Source organism: Medicago sativa, chromosome 8, assembly GCF_051527215.1.
Source record: "Medicago sativa cultivar Bolivia chromosome 8, Bolivia_mono, whole genome shotgun sequence".
In the NCBI taxonomy this organism is placed as follows: Eukaryota; Viridiplantae; Streptophyta; class Magnoliopsida; order Fabales; family Fabaceae; genus Medicago; species Medicago sativa.
This window is the reverse complement of record NC_140756.1, coordinates 77,775,667-77,795,890: the sequence shown is the minus strand read 5'-3', so window position 1 is coordinate 77,795,890 and position 20,224 is coordinate 77,775,667. Positions and strand designations below refer to the sequence as shown.

Here is a 20,224-nt window from a genome sequence, read left to right as displayed (position 1 = left end):
AATGTATCCAACATACATATCACTTTTAAATGCAATTCATTTTTAATCGGAATCAATTCATTCAAAGTTAGTTATTGTTTGTCATGGCAAAACTAAACATACATCATATCTTAAGAGAATATGAAATATAGATGATGATATGATGTGATATGTTAGTAATATGATGAGAAGAATGAGTTGGAGAGAAAATAAGATGTTAAATATATGGGAAATTAAAAAAAAATGTGCAAATCTCATTGTTTCGCTCATTGATGGATAAACGCTTAAAGCACTCAAAACCATTGTTAAATATTAAAGTTATTGGTATTTTTAAAAATAATATATGTAAATTTTGTTTTTCAAACTTTTTCAAAATGCAATTTTTTTTATTAGATTATCATAACCATCGTCGTTTAACATTTCTTTGTCAATGGATGATAAAACTGACTCTTTTAATTTTAATTTTGAAAAATTACATTCACCAAAAGTAACAGTCATGAGAATTGTTAACATTATTTTATAAGCAATATATACATTTAGAAAGAAAAAACGATTCTTTTTACATGATTAAGTATATCAGTTGGTCTTTCGGTTTCTATTGTATAATTTCTCTTAAGATGTTTAATTAAGTATATGGATCTTCTTTTGTGTGTGACAATTTGGTATCTTTTACGTACAACTGCATCAAATAATCTCTCAAGTCGAATAAGACCATAATAAATGACAAAACTCTCCCTCTAAAGATGAAGTTGTAAGACATCTTGCTGAATAATTCTAAGCCATCAATATCCAAGTTTTCATTATGTTTTAATGAACGTTCAAGATTAATCCATCAATATCTAATGACCTTAATTTCTCAATGCCAAATAGAAATCCAAAAATATTGTTATACATTTTAAATTGTTCAAACCTACTTTGAAATGAAGTAATTGTTTTATCTACTATATATAAGAAATAATCAATTTTAAATGATTATTGAGGAGATTTTACAATCTCGTTATCAATAATGTCATCAACTTGTTTCTTTCTACAAGTATAAATGATGTGAAACACAACATTAATAAAGGAGTATGAGCCACATCGTTAATAAAGGAAACAACAAACGTTAATCGTGAAAAATCACGATGTTTCACAACAAACACTAGCACATTGATAAAATATTAACTACAATTAAGGGAGTGAATCATAGAATTGATGCTAGTGCGGAAATCACAAACATTTAAAAAATTGTTGCTATCTCAAAATTGATAACAATAAACATAATACAATCGTTCAAAAAAAATTGAGGCTTAAAGAAAATGTACTACTGGTCTAACGGTTGAACGGTCTTGCTCACACTAATAAAACTCAAAACACAACCACAATTGAATAACGAATTTAGCACATCAACATCATGAATTCAGAGATAAGAACATACCTAAAATCACAGTAACAAATTAGAGCATAAATTTAACATGAATTCATTAAAAGATCATGAAAACAAGGAAGAAAAACATAAACCCTTCACTACCCACATGTTCATACAACCCTTATGTGAATATCACCCCTTACCTTAATCAACTAAAGCTAGCCACTTCTATGGTTGGGTCTCTCTTCAAGCTTCTCTCCTTGCCTCCTTGTGTTATTCTCTTCGCAACACTAGTTCCTCTCTACATCTTCTCTCAATTTTACTCTTTGTGTGTTCTAACCTAATTCTCTTAAGATTTTCTCTATTTATAACAACTTACTGGGCTTGTTTTTCTCATAACTTTCTAACATCTTTACTCTCCACTCCTCCCAAATTGGTTACTAATTCTATTGTAACTATTCAGCTTCACTATTTACACCTCATTCTATTTATTTAATTAAAACACTACTTGACTTACTTACATAAACCTCCTTTTTCACTGATACACCTCTAATCTCTCTTATTTGCTAAAAATGCCCTTTTTTCCTGAATTTCTCATAATCTCTTATTTTTCAATAAATGACTAACCCATCTATTCACTCAACACCCACAATCCAACAACATTTTATTTGAAAACACCAAACACACAAATTCCTAAATGATACTAATATTATATAACAATAATACTAATAAATCGATATTAAAAATCGGAGTATTACAAAAATTATACTTAATACAAATGTTGAATTTTCTAATTATAATTTATGAATATGACAGATAAAATAATTGAAATATTTAATTAAAAATTTATGTGAACAAGTATTTTACAGTTAGTAGATTCTTCAATCCAATAATTGATATGTATTGAATAATAAACATTGTTTCTTGTATAGATATATTATTTGTCCTCGATATATTAATAAACATAGTTGTTCAAATCATTGGAACAAAAAAAAACGTATATTTTGAGGCAATTTCTACGGTATACTCAAAAAAATTAAGTGTACTGGTACACTCATGTATTAAATGAATAGTTTAATAAGTTATTTTTTTTAGAAAAAATATAGTTTCTATCGGTTACAATTATAATAATTATATTTTTTTCCCAAAAGTGTCGGCGAATCAAAATTCAACTTTTTAAAATTTTTAATACTAATAATAGTGAATATTGATTATTTTTTCGATAAAATGTTAAAAAATTAGTATGATTCTTATAAAAAATGAAATGGTGTTTTTTCTTATGAAATAATATTTTCTAAAATATAAAAGTCGACAAATATCTCTTTATTAGATAAAAATGATCGGTAACTTATTGATTTATGAAATAGGTGTACTAGTACACCTTAATTTAAGGGTGTACCGTAGAAATTTCCATATTTTGATACCTTACATAATTTTCATAATGAATTTTAGCACGACATGTGGAAAATTGAGAACGTGTTTTCATTGACGTTTGTTTCAATGTATTTAAGGTTCTTGCAAGTGCACTCAAATTTAACAAGGATCATCACCATTTTAGTTTCAATGTATTTAAGGTTCTTGCAAGTGCACTCAAATTTAACAAGGATCATCACCATTTTAGTAAATTTAAAACCTGAACTAATTTAGTAAATTATTTGAGTTTTTGAAATAGTTTGGTAAAATAATTTGTTGAAAAAACTAAATATGCACAGGCTATATTGGTACCTATGCAATAGCAAAATCAAAAATAAAAATGGTTTGATAAGGGTTGGATAATAATATATAAACTTTATTTCTTGGATGTCATTTGTATAAAAACTTTGGTTCCTCTAACGAGACAACAATACTACAAAAGATTTGCAGCTTTGCAGAGAAATATGTTCTGCAAGAGGACATGCGCACAAGGTAAAGAAATATAGGTTATGTACAATCTTGGAACAACCACAAATATTGGAGATGATATGCAAGGATACCATGTACACAAGCTTTGAAAACCACTTCGAGGAATCAATATGAACAATATTATTAAGTCACTCAACTAGTTTCAATCTTACCATGGTTGTTGATAGTTTAAAACTATCTTCCAACCTCCACTTTTTGGTGGGCGGAGTGTTCAATGGACCCATCATTGTACAAAGCTTGATACTAGAGATGGGGCAAATTTTATTTCAGCATTTTCTGTTTTTAACAACACCACAAACCCACTCAATACTAGAGATGGGATTAATGAGCTGAAAAATTCACATTTTCACATCATTACCCAACCATGCCCAATGGACAATACTTGATGATGTTGGTCTAGCTTCAAGAATACATTGTTTGTCAACTCAACTGGAATTGGTCAATTCTTCGTACGTTTGGTTAACAAGTTTGTTGAAAATGGTGTCAACAATGGAGAGGTAACAGAAAGTTTATTTAAATTTATTAATTAATATCGAGGGTGTGAGCAAAAATACTAACAACTCGAGAAATATGATGAAGAAATGGACTTGAGGATGAAATGTAGTCACTTTTTTTTCTTCTGTGAACTAGTGAAGACTTGGATACTAGTTTTAAAATTGTTTGTTTCTTATTCCTCAATTCATCAATTTTTTTTTGTTGAACCACTTACTATTCACATTGTTACTTTGAAATTGGTTGTCACATTTTTCCTTTGTCTCAATATATCTATCTTATAGTTATTACTTGCGAAGAAACGAAACAAATCAATAGGAACAATACAACAAGTTTTGCATGCAACTAATGTGCATTTTCCTATTTAATATAAACCTTTTCAAACTTTCATATATACGACAAAGTTTTCCACAATTACCCATAACCATCTAAAAGGAGTTTGTATATGTCTTTGTTTAAGCTTTATTTTGTGTAAACTACCTATTTTCTACTCTATGGCTTAATCACAATGCATGCATGATTTTTGTTTGAAAGAACTCTTTAATTTTGAACCCAACACAAATATATACTACTATGATCTCTATTATAAGGGAAAGTTCATTTTTAAGATTTCATTAAATAAATGATGTATGTAGTTTATATTGGAAACTATATATACACATAATTTATTTAATGAACTTAAAAAGTGAAATTTCTCTCACAGAGAGATTAATTTGTGAGCATTTATTACATTTGACTTGCACAAAGTGCTTATTTTAATTCTTTAGCTTGACCATTCTTTCCTCAAAACTTAGTTTGATCCATCGGGGACAAAATTCTCCCTTCATCAAATTCTTTCTCAGCTCCAATCTCTTCCTCAAATGTTGATCTTAAGAAATCTTCTCATATAACATGGTAAAGACAATTGGTTCCACATGACAATTCGTTAGTAGAAAACAAACTTGACTTATAAAAAAAAAATCAAACTCAACCAATTTTTTTTTATTTTTTATCAAAGCTTAAGTACATTTTCTTGCCTTTCACATTGATGATGGCTCTTGCAATTGCTAGGAAGGGCCAACCAAGAAAGATCGGTACATCATCATCTTTCTTCATGTATGTTAGCATGAAGTCAATGAGAATTATTTTCAACCTTGACTAGAACATCTTTCAAAGCACCTTGCGGATATTGAGAAAATTGATCCATAAATTTCAAAATGATATTGGTTGGTTTTGGCTTGCCCTTTCCAATTTTTTTATAGATAAAATAGGGCATGATACCTATACTAACACCAAGATCACAAACACATTTATAATATATATTTCATTTTCACCTATGAAGCATGAAATAGAAAAACTTCTTGGATCTTTTAGTTTGGGAGGTATCTCACTGTGAATAATGGTGTTTAATTATTTTGAAGTGCGATTTTCAGCTATGATTTCAAGAACTTCTAATTTTATATTATTGTTTTAATAATGAAATGTAAATATGATTGTTTGATCTTAGTTATCAAAATGTGAGATTTGATAAAAAAAAACGAACAACTATATAGTTATAATTATTCAAACCTATGATATCAACGATGGAACAAGAGTGAAACTTGATATTAACTGACATACATGAATGAATAATCGTAATAATATAATTCATAATCTTAAACATTGACTGAAAGGAGCGAAGGTGGAAGGTTGATGTCAAACATATATAAGATAAAACAAAAGTTTTGAAGATGAAAATAATCAAGATTTCTTTGAGGTGATACAGAGTAATTAGACTTAACGGACTTTGTGAACAAATCCTCCATAAAAGTTTTATATTATTGCTTATGACTTATTTAGTCATTGTTATCATTTCCCTTGTTATAAGGATAAAATGACAGCTAGATATTATAGGGAATCTTCTATCTTTTTTTTTCGAATGAAGGAAATCTTTTATCTTTTATTTTCTAATTATGAAATTTAATACCTATCAAAAATACAATCTTTACCCCATTTTAATTATTTCATATGTCCTCAAAATTATATCATTAATTGTGTCTTTTGGTTAATCGTCCCATATTATTTCTCTCTTTGAATTAAAAACTATGAACTTAATAACTACCAAAAATACAATCTCATTCCATCTTAATTATTTGACACGTCATCAAAATTATATCCTTTTGTGTCTTTTGACTAACCTCCCCATATTATTTCTCTCTTTAAAAACTGTTAATTAAAACAAACTAGAACAAAAAACTAAAACGGCAATTAAAACAAACTTACTCTCAATCAACACAAATTTTTCTATAATGACTCATTTTCCAAACAAATTCTTATGTCAGTCCTTGAAGAAATGAAAAATGTGTTCCCTCATCCTCATGAAGGTACGATTAATCTTTTTTTTATATATAAATAAAATTTGTGATTTATATAGTTCTAACAATAACTTTTATGCATAAACTAACAATGCTTTTTTTTTTTATATAAATATTTCTAGGAAAGTATTACTTGGTTGATGCAGGATATCCAACCATGAAAGGATATCTATCACCATATAAAGGTGAAAGATATCATATTCCTGATTTTAGAGATGGCAGTCAAGCACAAGGCATTCATGAAGTATTCAATCATGCACATTCGTTACTTAGAAATGTCATTGAAAGAACAATTAGTGTTTGGAAGAAAAGGTGGCATATTTTATGTGATACGAGACCATTTCCACTAATCAAACAAGAAAAGATCATAGTTGCAACAACGACACATCATAACTTCATTCGAATATGTGGCGTTCAAGATGAGGAATTCAACAAATGGGACCAAATCACTGGATATATGCTCGAACGAGAAGAAGAAAGAAACATTAATGAAGATTCGAGTTCAGATAATTTAAGAGTACAAGATGGGAGCTACATGGATAGAGATAGAAATCAAATAGCCATTAAGATGTTGGAAAACAAAAATCGTTCAAGTTTATGATGTGTTATGTTTCTAATATTGGATTTATTTCTAAAACTCTTTCAATTTAACTTATGATAGTGTTTTATATAATAATAATTTATAAATTTTCATTCGGTCTAAAAAAATCAGGTCTTTACAAAATTTATTATTTTATAAAAAAATGCTTTTTATTTTATTTATGATAATTTGTAATAAAATCTCAAAGCTCTTTTAAAAATATTTTGCCAAACAGATTTGAACTTAAAAGTACTAATTAAGTTGAAAAAAACAAAAAATACCAGACAACTTTAACTTCAACTTCAAAGTTTTAATTTTCAACTTTATTCTAAAAGTGACTTTTAGACCTAAAAAAAGTAGGGCCAAACGCACCCTAAATTAATAACTCACTCTCCACTACTAAATATCTAGAATAAAAAACAATCTCCAATAAAAATTTATAATCTACTATATAATTATGAAACTTAACTGGCAAAAAAAACATAGTCATGCCCTATTTTAATAACTTGACACCTCATAATTTTCTTACTCTTTCTTGTCTTTTTGTAATTAAAAATCCCCTTTCTTGGGGAGAGAAAATAATTGGTCAAAAAATTGAGGTAGTTTTGTAACAAAAAAAGTGATTTTTATTACGATAAGTAAACACATAATAGATTCTGATTATTTATAATGAAATCACAAAAAAAAAAAAATTTCAAGTTAATTAATGTCAAAATCACATGTATTTTTTTTTTTTGTATTTTAATCCGTAACAAACGGATCCTATACAAGGCCGTTGGTTGTAACATTTTTAGAAACAAAATCACTTTACCTCTAAAAAAATCATTTTAAAAAGTATTGCATACATTTGTTACAATTTTGTTTTTTTTTTAAAAAATCAGCACATACTTTATACTTTAAAGAGTATTGTATATATATATGTCCTCGTGAGCTTAGCTCAGTTGGTTGGACAATGCATAAAAATATGCAAGGTCCGGGGTTCAAACCCCGGCCACTACCAAAAAAAGAGTATTGTATATGTTTGTTACATTTTTTCAAAATATATTTTGTGTAGAGGGGAGAGAAATCAAAATATATTTTGTGTAGAGGGGAGAGAAAATAAGTATCAAAATACGGAGATAATTTTGTAAAAATTTCTAGCCCTCATTCTATAGAGTTCGATCCATGCACATGCTCACATAGGTTCATCTCATATGTTTGTTACATTTTTTCAAAATATATTTTGTGTAGAGGGGAGAGAAAATAAGTATCAAAATACGGAGATAATTTTGTAAAAATTTCTAGCCCCCATTCAATAGAGTTCGGTCCATGCACATGCTCACATAGGTCCATCTCATTTTCATTGTTACTTTCGCATTTATATTTTTCTCAAAATAATTATCACCTTAAAAATATTAATGCAACATCTACTATATTTTTTCCCACTATTATACCCTTATTTTTTAAATTTTATTCCACTAACTACAATTTTTTTTGAGAGATCCACTAACTACAATTAATATGAGTGTTTTAGTAAATGATATTAATTTTACTATCGAAATCAACTCAACTATTCATTTTCTTAAGAACCGCATAAACCCAAAATGAGACAATTGAAGTATTTAGATGTATTTTAGTCTTAACCAGGAAACCCCCAACAACTAAATGCCCTTTAAAATATTGGGTCTATGCGATCCTACATCCAAAAACATGTTCAGGACCACCACTATGTAAACCATGAGTTGTGATCTTCTCCATTTTTGGGTTAAATATGTTTTTGATCCCTATAAATATGTCAATTTTTCGTTTTAGTCCCTCTAAAATTTTCCTTCACCTTTTAGTCCCTATAAAATTTTCAATCACAACTTTTGGTCCCTATTTTTAATTTAATTTTTGTATTTTTTAATGAAATTGTGCAGAAATGGGTAAAATATTCTAAAAAAATTTCCTAAAAAAAATTAGAATTTTTTAACAAAACACAAATTAAATATGAATTTTTAACCTTAAAACATATAAAAAATCATATTAAATTCATGTTTTGTTAAAAAATTTTGAATTTTTTTTGGAGTGATTCTTATAATATTTTGAATTTTTCTGGAAAATTTTATTAAATAATATGAATTCTACATATGAGTTTACTTTAAAAGAGGGACCAAAAGTGAAGATTGAAAATTTTATAGGGACTAAAAGTTGAAGGAAAATTTTAGAGGGACTAAAACGAAAAGTTGACATATTTATAGGGACCAAAAACATATTTAACCCTCCATTTTTTAAGATAAATGGAAGATTCCATTTAGATGAAAAAAATCATATAGTAGATCCTACCACTTAAACTTCTTTAAGTGTATCTTTTTTCAAATGAAAGAAATGAAGAATATTTATAAATTGAGAGGATCCAAAACCATAATCTTGACCGTACGTTATGGGTTGTCCTTGACCATAAAGGATGTACATTCCAATGTTGAATATGTTTTGATCCAAAAACGTTAGCAGCATCAGCGTTGCACTTCATTTCCCAACTATGGGTCTACTCCATTGCCTGGATCAAGCGTTAATTCTAACTTGTAACATTGAGCTTTATTGTAAGGATAATAGAGCAATTCTATCACATTATAAATATACAATACATAACGTTTAAATAATTTTGGATGAGAGTATATGCTATGGTTTAAAGTAAGGAAGATCTTCGAGCACAAAGTACATTTACAAAAGTACTTAAATTTAAATCTTCTAAAATATTAGCGAGGCTTGAACAGAACCCTTTAAAATAATGGCTCATTTTCACTTAATTTTTTTTTTGTCAAGTAGCATAGTGACTAGATAAATTTCCTTAAAGGTGAACAAGTGGAGTGTCCGGGTTTGAACCCCGACCCATGCATATATTATGCATTATCCCTTATCAAGTGAGCTAAGTTCACGGAGATATTTTTTTTTCTATCCCTATAATATTATTATCTTGTTCCTTGGTTAAATAATGAAGTGGCTAACAAAACTCAACCTCATGCAACCTACATGTCGTTCGATACGTGAATGACATGTTACCGCCTCCTCCACATTTCGCCTATGACACTCACACACCATTTCTAAAGTCACAACATTTTTCATCAGCTTGACCAAAACCACCAAACTCGTTGATTATATGCTAGAAAAACTCATGAGAATGAAGCTTTTCTTTTTTGGCAACAAGAAGGAACATTTCCTATCATCCACCTACTCGAATGATTTCCACCAAAAGCAAGTCTGCATGCAACTTCCTTAACCTTCCCAGTGCTTGAATTGAAACCTTTCCTCTCCTCCTCCCTTGATCAAAGCCACAACAAACTTAAAAAGAAAAATGAACCAATAGATTACTACTTCTATACACTTAAGATTGGTCGTTGTTTCGGATTGTGCCAATGCCCACGCCAAGTGAATTCTTGATCTAAAAGACAGATCGTATTATTGTGTCCCCATGAGACACACAAGGATACACCATTGATCCGATCACCACCCTCTACTTACCATCAGGTGATTTGAAAATTACTTCAAGATCCATGCATAACGTTAGTCATATTCTTGTACTAAAAAAAATTAATCATACATAGACTGCTTAGAAATTATTACCAGGCTAGACAATAGTTCTGTTAGCTTGGTAAAAAGAGAATATAATGCTGTTGCACATAGCCTTGTTCTTGTTGTATGCTAATGTTCTTGTCAAAATTATGACTTCTCTTTTGCATGGATTTCCTTTTAATGAATGAAATTCCTTTTCCGGTAAAAAAATAAATAGAAAATATTGTTTTGTGGGAACATATACCTTTGTGCGTAACTGCATAAACTAATTCATCAAGTCAGATAAAACGTTAATGAATAACAAATGTCTCCTTCAAAAATTTAACAATGCTGAATTCTTTGGTTGCAACTCAATTTCTCATAAACTCAAAGAGAATTTTTAAGTGTAACAAAAAAATTATTTGTCTTAAGCAGAGAAACCAAACGTTGGCGTTTTAAGGTTGTTTTACTTGAATTGACTGACTACTCCACGTTGGTAGTGGAGCAGGGTCCATATGGTCTAATTTGCGGGAATACGAAAAACGGAAGACCAGAAACAGGGTCCCACAAAGCCAGTGTTACGGTTTATGATTACGACGTGGTAAATGTAATTGCGCTCATACAAGGGCATTCTAGTAATCTCCTTCACTTCCTAACAGACACAACAAGCTACTACTTCTTTTGAAAGAGGGAAAAAGAATCGAAAATAAAAAATAAAAAATAAAAAAACAAAAACAATAACAAACTCTTCAAACCCACAATTCACTCTCTCTTTCTTTCCCCTTTCAATTCTTGTCGTTGGTTTCTTAACCGACGAAACCACCTTCATCTTCATCATCATCACCAACCACCAAACATCCTTTGAATGCATTAATCGATAATGGAAGATTCCGAGGTAAACCGTTTTTCAACTGTTTCTTCCGCCGCCAACCATTGTTTTTTTTCATTCCAACAATAACAAAGATTAAAGATTGATTATTTTTTTATTAAGGGTTAATGGGTTATGTTCAAATGAGTAAAATGTTTGTGTTTGATTATGTGATTATTGTTTGTAATTATTCTTTCTTGTGGGGTTTTGTGTTTTGATTTGGTTTTTTTGTGTGTTTGATCAGAAATTAACGGCTTTGAAGAAGGCTTATGCTGATATTATACTCAACACTGCTAAGGAAGCTGCCGCGCGAATTTTGGTTTCCGAGAGAAAATCAACTCATTTTCAACAAGAGCTTGCTTCTACTAAAGATGAAGCACTTCACATGCTTCTTAGACTCAAACAAATGATGGATTCTAAGGTTTATTAATCTTCCTTAAATTGGGTTGCTTTTTGTTTTGTTAAACTTGTTTTCTTTTGGATTTAAATTTAAATTTTGGTTTTTGTTTTGTTTTGTTTTGAGAGTTGGTCGGGGTTTAACCTACTTTTGTGATGTGAAGTTGGTTTTTCTCTGTGTTATTAATTGATTGAGAAAGTTTCGAACTTTACATTTCATTGGGTTAGTTTTGAATTGAATTATCGATTCACTTCTTGTATCAATTTTCAAAAACGCTTCATTTTGTTATGTTTGACAAAATTCTTTCCAAGAATAATAAGGATTGCGAGTATACTTTTTTAATATGACATTGGTGGTGGTCGTTGAAGGAATGCAATCTACATACAAGTGAGAATGTATTTGCTATATTTATCAATCAGTGTCTGCACGTCTCTTGGGCAAGCACTTCAATCAGTGTCTGCACGTCTCTTGGGCAAGCACTTATCTTGTTGCCCCTAAGTCTTGTTTGAGAATGAAAGCATTAAAGCTGACTTGATTGTGAATGTAGGCATGCTTCAATAGCTGTGTATACTCATTTTCAGATAGGAATTACATCCTGGTCATTATCATTCAGCATTTGAGCCTAAACTAATCTTATGTCACAGCAAATTGGTAGCTTACTAGAATTATGGTATACACTGACATAAAAGTAAAATAATATGCCAATCTAGGAAGTTTAAAGTGGAGTCCTCCTCGTTGAGTCATTTTTTGAGGTCCTATCTCCTGTTATGTTTGATAGATGACAATTTTTACAGGTCAAAGAAGCAGAGCTGACATCGTTGAGTCAGCAAAAGAAGATTGATGAGCTCGAAGCTCAGCTTCAGGAAGCTGAGGAAATAGTTAGAGACCTTAGGGCCGAGTTGAGAGAAACACAGGCTGAGCTGGAGAATGTCACGAAACACCAAACAAATCCCCCAGTCGAACAAAACATGAAGGATGAAGTTGCAGCTAATGGAAATTTTATGCAGGAGAACAGACTTGATCCTTCTGATGGAACTGTGCATTCGGCACCCGTTTTACAGTTTGAATCAGTATCAGTTCCTGTTTCTAGGTACCCTACTGTAAATGGAACAGATAATGGAAGTAAGTTCTGTGGGTCTCATGATCATGCAAACAGTTGCTACATTCATAATCCAGATTTTGCATCCATAGTCATAAGGAGGAAAGAGCCCGAGCTCTATAGAAATGGATGTACTCAGAGAATACGAGCGCTTGAAAGGAGCCTTTTTGATGGAAATGTGTCTGTTTCAGGAAATTTAGACAATGCGCGGGATGAATCTTTAGTAGGAGCACATGAAGAAGGCAAGGAAGCAACTGTTACAGCCAATGGCAAAGCTGATATTATTTGTGAAAAGGAAAACCCAGACGAACTTAAAACGATGAAATTAAATGCTGGCCTTGTCAAAGATCTAGTTCGTAAAAAAAACGTAAGATTTAAGAGTAGGAAGGCTCATCGATCTAGATTGCATTCTGGTTGGGTTAAGGAAACAAATAAAGAATCATATCTATCTGTAGCCAAAGATTCTCTTCATGTATCGGATAACAATGACCCTTCCAAGGTTAATGCTTCTATGACACATGAAAATGAGACTCTGAAGGATCAAACGTCTCCATTAGCTGAAGCTCCCACTGGCGCAACTGCAACAATTGAGCAACCAAATAAACTTAAAGTGGTAAAAGCAGGTGCTGACCTTATAAAAAATCTAGTTCATAGAAGACGCAGAAGATTTAGGATGAGGAATACTCATCGATCTAGATTGCATTCTGGGCGGGTTAAGGAAAGAAATAAAAAATCATACCTGTCTTGTGCAAAATATTCTCATCATCTATTGGGTAACAATGACCGTTCTATGGTGAATTCTTCTATGGCCCATGAAAATGAAGCTCAGAAGGATCTAATATCTCCTTTTGTCAAAGCACCAGCTGATGCAACTACAGCAGTCAAGCAATTAGGGTCTCATACCGATACTGAAAAAGGGGAATTATTTCTTAAAGGCTGCAGTTCTAGGAACAAGATTGAAGATCATAAGGAACCATTGAATAAATCAGATTTGACAAGACAAGGAGGTTTGTCCACCGTAAGTATGGAGGTTTCAGGTTGTAAAGATGTTAAGGCAGCCGATGGGTCACCAGATAAAATGGATCCCAAAGTATCCGATTTAGATGAGAAAGTTTCTAGTCGATTTGAAAATGATAAGCTTATCAAGTACACATTCCAGAGAAAGCGTAAGAAGGGGTCTGTAAGCAGTGGTGGTGTAGGCTGCTCTCCAGAAAATAGCAATTCAAAGAAAATTTGTGGAGAGAAGGAAAATGGTGACGTGGAGCCTCAGACGTCTTGTACAATGGCTGAATCATCTCGGGAAAGCCGAAGACTAGCACAAGTTGCTCGCCAGGTTGGTGACGCACATGCATATATATATATATATATATACGAATGCTTGGTTCTGTCTTTCATTGTTTTGGGTATGCATTTTTGTTTTGTTTTCCTGTCTGCATTTGCAAACTACTATGTGGTTTTGTGTCAGTGTTAAATGAACTACTTCTATATTTCAAAGATGGTTGTAGCCACGTCGAAGTTATGTTGTCAGTTTGCAACAAGGGCAATTGATTACATTGGCTGTTCTTTTGTGAGGTTTTGCATACCTAGGTAGAAATAAACCAATAGTTCCTATGCATGGCATTTTTGTGAGCCTTAAAAAGATGCTAACTAAGAGTTGCTGTTTATATAAATCCAAGAGAAAGGACTGCCTGACATATATTTGAAAGCTATTATCTATATATCTAGTATTCACTAGCCGGCCTTCCAAAAGTACAAGAGAAACAAGTTGGGACTTGGTATCTATACCCATTTATTTTCTTTGACTTAATTCCCCTTCCTCATTGCTTTTCACAGCAGGGCATCTTCTTGGAAATGATGTTTAGGAACTGGATCAAAATGTAAAGCAAAATAGCGTTTCATGACAGAAAACTCTATTACAATCTTGGCATTTGAAAGACCTGACTCTCACAATCTTAGTTCTTTTCCAAAACCAAAGATAACCTCTACTCCTCTCAAAAAAAAAAAAAAAAAAGATAACCTCTACTGCTTCTCTCTCATTATTATTTATAGCTTATCATCTTACACTCTCACTCCCCAACACTCTCAAAACCAAAGGTTACCTATGAATACTCCTTTCTAACTCCCCTCCAAACATTTACCTTGTACTTAAGGTGAACAGTTTGTGATTGCTGAAACAAAATCTCACTAGGGTTCTACTGTTTGAAACATTTATCTTGAGCTCCATTTCCACTTTGTTCCATTTGAATGGGTAAATAGGTTTGGCTTGGCCCATTTTTTTTGGAAAGGAAACTCGAATATAGCCATTGCGCTTGACTGGTGTCAGGAACGATACCACCACCCGACAAATCATCTCTGGTCAGACGTTATGGCAATCATACCTTTGTTGTGCTCACGATCTCCAGCATTGCATCGTTCACTGCAGCAATCACACCACACGATGCCTTCTTGACTCAACACTAGTTTTCCCCATTCATGGACCCAAATCAACATTTTTTTGAACACGCTTGAATGACGCATTGAAGTGAACTTACAGGTTGGCATCTGCTTTGCCACATAGCCCACAACAGTTGAATCTACCTCTTCATTTTCACTTTTGCTTTCTGATTTTTTATCTACAAACTTGAGGGGTTATTGTTTACTCACTTCTCCATCCTTTTTATTCTCCCTCATCATCACATACTTTTCATCTTTCCTGAACATTCTTCTTTGCATGTTGAATTTCTTCCTCCTAGGATACTTACTTTTCCAAGATTTATGAACCCGGTGTTTCTTTTTTCAGAATCTATTTTTGACCTTCTCACATTTGATTCTTTGCTTTCATCCTTAGTTGTCACTGATTATGGTTTCAAGTTAGTTCCTCAATCTGAGTCTTTAACCCAAATTGAAATATCTCAATCAAATTTCGGGAGACCAGTTGGCTCTATCCAACTCTAACTTCCTTTCCAGAAACAAAAATAACCCCTTTGATCTCTCATATTTTTTAGTCTATCATCTCAAACTTATTAACAAATAAGATTACATATCTTGATGATTTCAATTATGAATTATGATCAATCTTCTATTGTCTTTGACTGTTTTGTTACTTCGAGGCTTATATTTATTCATGATTTGGTGCTGCATTAGTTACCGCTTATGCTCCTTAACTTTTGTTGTGATTGACTTGTTCATTGTCTTATACTGATGCTCATTGTTTGTCTGCAGTATAGACTATGACTTGTGATTAATAATGAAGATGGTGATGGATATATCTTAATTTTGGGTGATTTTTTGCGATTGAGTATTATATCCATGTCTTGTATGTCTAAAGTGAGACTGAAACCTATATTTTAGAGGGTAGAGTGTAGAATTATAACCATTGTTTAAATCAACGTTGAGATTACGATAAAATACTTCTATGTGCGATAAGCCGATAACCTATTAAGTTGTTGAATCCTAAACTGTTGGTTTTCTAATAACTTAACACTTTACCCTCTAAAACACACACACACACCTTTAATTTACTTTGGAGGAGCCAAGCCCATTAACTTGATCCTTTATTATTAGATCAAAATTTTCTTGTAAATGGCATATCTTACCATCAGGTATACGTGGTACACTCACTCTGCACACCTAGTATCTTTTGCATTGAAATTTGACCTATGCCAAACAATATGTCCCCATAGGATTCACTGATTGGTTCTTGACTTCTATTGCATCTTGTATATCATTTTTCCTGAACTTTATTCTTTATTGTTAACATTGTAGATTGACTGCTGCCTTTGGCCTTATTTTTTGAATTTGGAGTCAAACATTTTCTAGAATTGTGAATTTTTTTTTACTGAGTTTTTCACTAAATATAACATGGTATTGTCATGGATTCTTCAGAATAGACTTGAACTTTCACTTCACATAATACTGTATTGTCTTCAATTTTGAGAGAGAGGAACCTAACACATTTCTTCAATCTTTTGGCAGCTCATTTCTTTGTCTGAGAAGAAATGGTGGCAGTAGATTCGTCGTTGATTGCTTGCAGTGATGAGTAATGCGCTATTATTTCCGGAGGTGGCGTTTGCTTGACGATGATAGAGCCATGGAGCATGTTAATAACTCATTATTACTATATACCTACTCCTTTTTCATCCTTAGATAGCAATTGCTAACAATATATATGTAGAACATAAATTTTATAGGGTTATGTTACAAGACACCTTCATAAAAAGTAGTGTGGTGTCTTTTATCAAGTCACACCTCAAGGTGTGATTTTCACTTTTTTAGTTATAACTTTGATAAAAGACACCTTCATAAAAAGTAGTTGGTGTCTTTTAACAAATGCTCATAGAGTAACTTGATAAAAGACACCTTCACAAAAGGTGTCTTCTATCATAACCCAATTTTATATGTGCTGTTGATGGCCTTTTCTTGGGGTCATGTTTCCAATGCAAATTTTGCTGATTATAAGTAATATTCCCACCAATGATTTTGGGTGCGTTGTTATCACTACTCTAGAACTAATAAATATATAACATATATATAAAATTGTGTTATTTTGTAGGAATAGTTTTTGGGCAAAAACATTTTAAAGAAAGTTTATAATTGTTTGGGCAAATATTTGGCCAAAATGGCGTTATACATACCACTTATTGTATTTTTTTCAAAAGCTAGCATAACAATTGGAAAAATAGTTAGTTGATCACAAGTATTTTAGACATTCTATTTAGGCACACACGCATACATTCTAGTTAGGCGTGCACACATATTACATATTTGAGAAAAGATAGAAAGAGGAAAGAATTAAATAATGTATATTTTTTTAAATATTGATATGCATTTTTGTGTATTTGCATGCCTAAATATTGTAATCAAATGTGTGTGATCATGTAAGACTTCCTCTAACGATTGTATGCAAGGTGATAATTCATATCTAAAACGTGTTAGGTTCATTTTCTTGAAGTTTAATTTTTGATTGATAGAATAAAATAAAGGCGGTTTCAATTTTGGTGTGTTAGTTTGACTTTTTCAAACATTTAGTCATGTTCTTATTAATCAATTCTATTTTGAATTGTGTAAAATCATAGAGTTTTTGTCATACAGTACAAGCTTTACTAAAGCCGCATATGTTAACTGCCTGAATTGAAGTTGACTGAATTTCATCAGTATAGATTGAGAGTTTTTTTTTTGGTGAAAATATAGATCGAGAGCTTAAAATGAATTAAAGTAAACATGAACGTCGAACCAAGTTCACAATACAAACACATAAAACTTAAATTTGGTCGATATTAATATAATTTCTCTAGTATAGTCAGAACAAAACACAACCACGAGCATAAGACACAAAGCTCATAAAACACCCAACCCAATAATAGAGTAAAAAATACGATTTTTTTTAACAAAACATGAATTAAATGTGAATTTTTATAATTTTGACGGTAAAAAATTCATATTTAATTCATATGTTGTTAAAAAAAATCTAATATTTTTTGGAGGAATTTTTATAATATTTTACACATTTCTGATCAATTTCATTAAAAAATACAAAGGCTACACATAAGTTGACATAAAAATAATGACCAAAAGTGGTGATTGAAAATTTTATAAAGACTAAAAGTCCAAGAAAACTTTTAGAAGGACTAAAACGAAAAGATTGATATATTTATAAGTATCAAAAACATATTTAAAAAAGAAAAAGAAAACATTGAGTCAACTTGGTGGAAGTGGTTGCAAGAGAGACTAGAATTGTTGTCTAACTAAAAACATAAAGGATCTTTCCCTAAAAAAATTTATAAATAGTTTATTAACGAGTGTCCCGTAACACTTTTAAAGATTAAAAAAATAAATTTCACAAAAAAAGTCAAATATTTCAAAAATAAAAAGCTAGTTATTTCCCAAATATAAATTTCACGTAAATTTTCAAAAATTGTAACCATTTAAACTCGTCAGCATTTCCCAAATATAAAAAGCCAATTTTCGTGCTAGTTCTTCGTTCCAAATTGAATTGAAGAACCAAAATCCAAAGCCACAATGTTGAAGAAGTTAAGGTACGTTATATTTCCTAACAATTCGTGTCTTCTTCGTTGTATGTTACACTCTCAATCGAATGTTAATGTTAATGTTGATGATGCCGTTACCTCATTCCATCGTATCATACTCCACCCATCTTCGAATTCGGTAAGATCTTAGGTTCCCTCGTTAAAATCAACCATTTCAACACTGTTATTTCCCTTTCTCGACAAATGGAACTCCAAGGAATTCAAACTGATGTTGTTAATTGGAGCATCTTGCTTAATTGTTTCTGCCACTTGGGTCACCTCAATTATGCTTTTTCTGTATTGTCCAAGATTCTCAAGCTGGGTTTTGAGTTTGATACCACAACATTGACTACACACATGGCTTTTGTATTGTGGGTCAATTTAAAGAAGCAGTTGGTTTGTTAAATCAAATGTTGTTGAAAAACATCAGCCCGGATGTTCAAACTTTTAATACATTGGTTGATGGTTTATGTAAGGAAGGAGAAGTTAAACAAGCTAGAAATTTGTTAGCTGTTATGACAAAACAAGGTGTGGATCCTGATATTTTTACTTATAATTCTTTAATGGATGGGTATTTCTTGGTTAAAGAAGTGAACAAGGCCACATATGTATTCAACACTGTGGCTCGAAGTGGAGTGACTCCTAGTGTTCAAAGCTACAGTGTTATGATTGATGGATTATGTAAGAAAAAAATGGTGGATGAAGCCGTCAATCTCTTCAAAGAACTGCACGTAAAAAACATGGCTCCTGATACTGTAACATACAATTCACTTATTGATGGACTTTGCAAATCGGGAAGAATCTCTGATGTTTGGGATCTTATAGATGAGATGCATAATATAGGCCAACCTGCTGATGTGATCACTTACAATTCCTTATTGGATGCTTTGTGCAAAAACCATCAGGTTGACAAGGCAATCACATTATTAACGAAGATCAAAGACCAAGGAATTCAGCCAAATATGTATACTTACACTATACTTGTCGATGGACTATGCAAAAATGGAAGACTTAAGGATGCACAAGTGGTTTATCAGAATCTTCTTATTAAGGGCTATCATTTAGATGTTAAAATGTATAGTGTGATGGTCAATGGGCTTTGTAAAGAGGGCTTGTTTGATGACGCATTGTCCTTAGTGTCAAAAATGGAAGACAACGGTTGCACCCCTAATGCTGTAACTTACGAAACTCTTATTTGTGCTTTGTTCGAAAACGGCAAGAATGATAAGGCGGTGAAACTTCTTCGTGAAATGATTGTTAGAGGTATATTGTAATGTAAAACCAGGCGAGATGTGTTCAAGTCACATGGTGTAATAATCTAATGACTAATGATATCAAGTTAACGATTATATGCTTCTATTTTTCCAGTTTCAAAGATCTTAATGTCCTATGTCAATTAGATATACATGATGATTTGTTGTAATAAATGCATTTAAGGCTTGTTTCAATTCCTCTCATTTGTCCTCTTATATATAATGTTTATCTTAATCGTATAGATTCAAAATGAAAAAGATAGAACCTAAATTTGTAGCATGTGCAAAAAATTAACTAGATCCGCGCTCTTCATATGTTGGAGTGATTACGTGCATACAACTGAAGAGTTTGATCTTCACTTACCTAGCTAGTTGTAAAAGGGGAAACTTTGTTGAATGCACACAATGAAACATCTGAAAAAGAACTAACTTCACTATTGAATTCACAAAATGCGGTG

General features: G+C 31.6%; 3 protein-coding genes across 3 annotated transcripts; all 3 read left to right on the top strand.

Annotated features, from left to right (window-relative positions):
* The first annotated feature begins 6,014 nt into the window (after positions 1–6,014).
* On the top strand, positions 6,015–6,655 carry LOC146901799 (uncharacterized). Its single transcript, XM_085731896.1, has 2 exons — positions 6,015–6,063; positions 6,177–6,655. Exons 1-2 carry the CDS (start codon positions 6,015–6,017, stop codon positions 6,653–6,655), a joined length of 528 nt encoding a protein of 175 aa, XP_085588022.1.
* A 4,003-nt stretch (positions 6,656–10,658) lies between these two features.
* Positions 10,659–16,947, top strand: LOC146901798 (uncharacterized). Its single transcript, XM_085734294.1, has 4 exons — positions 10,659–11,039; positions 11,257–11,433; positions 12,204–13,841; positions 16,463–16,947. The coding sequence occupies exons 1-4, from the start codon at positions 11,025–11,027 to the stop codon at positions 16,496–16,498; spliced, it is 1,866 nt and encodes a 621-aa protein (XP_085590420.1). The 5' UTR covers positions 10,659–11,024; the 3' UTR covers positions 16,499–16,947.
* Positions 16,948–18,299: 1,352 nt separating this feature from the next.
* Positions 18,300–20,001, top strand: LOC146901797 (uncharacterized). Its single transcript, XM_085733816.1, has one exon. It carries the CDS (start codon positions 18,924–18,926, stop codon positions 19,785–19,787), a length of 864 nt encoding a protein of 287 aa, XP_085589942.1. The 5' UTR covers positions 18,300–18,923; the 3' UTR covers positions 19,788–20,001.
* Positions 20,002–20,224: the final 223 nt, after the last annotated feature.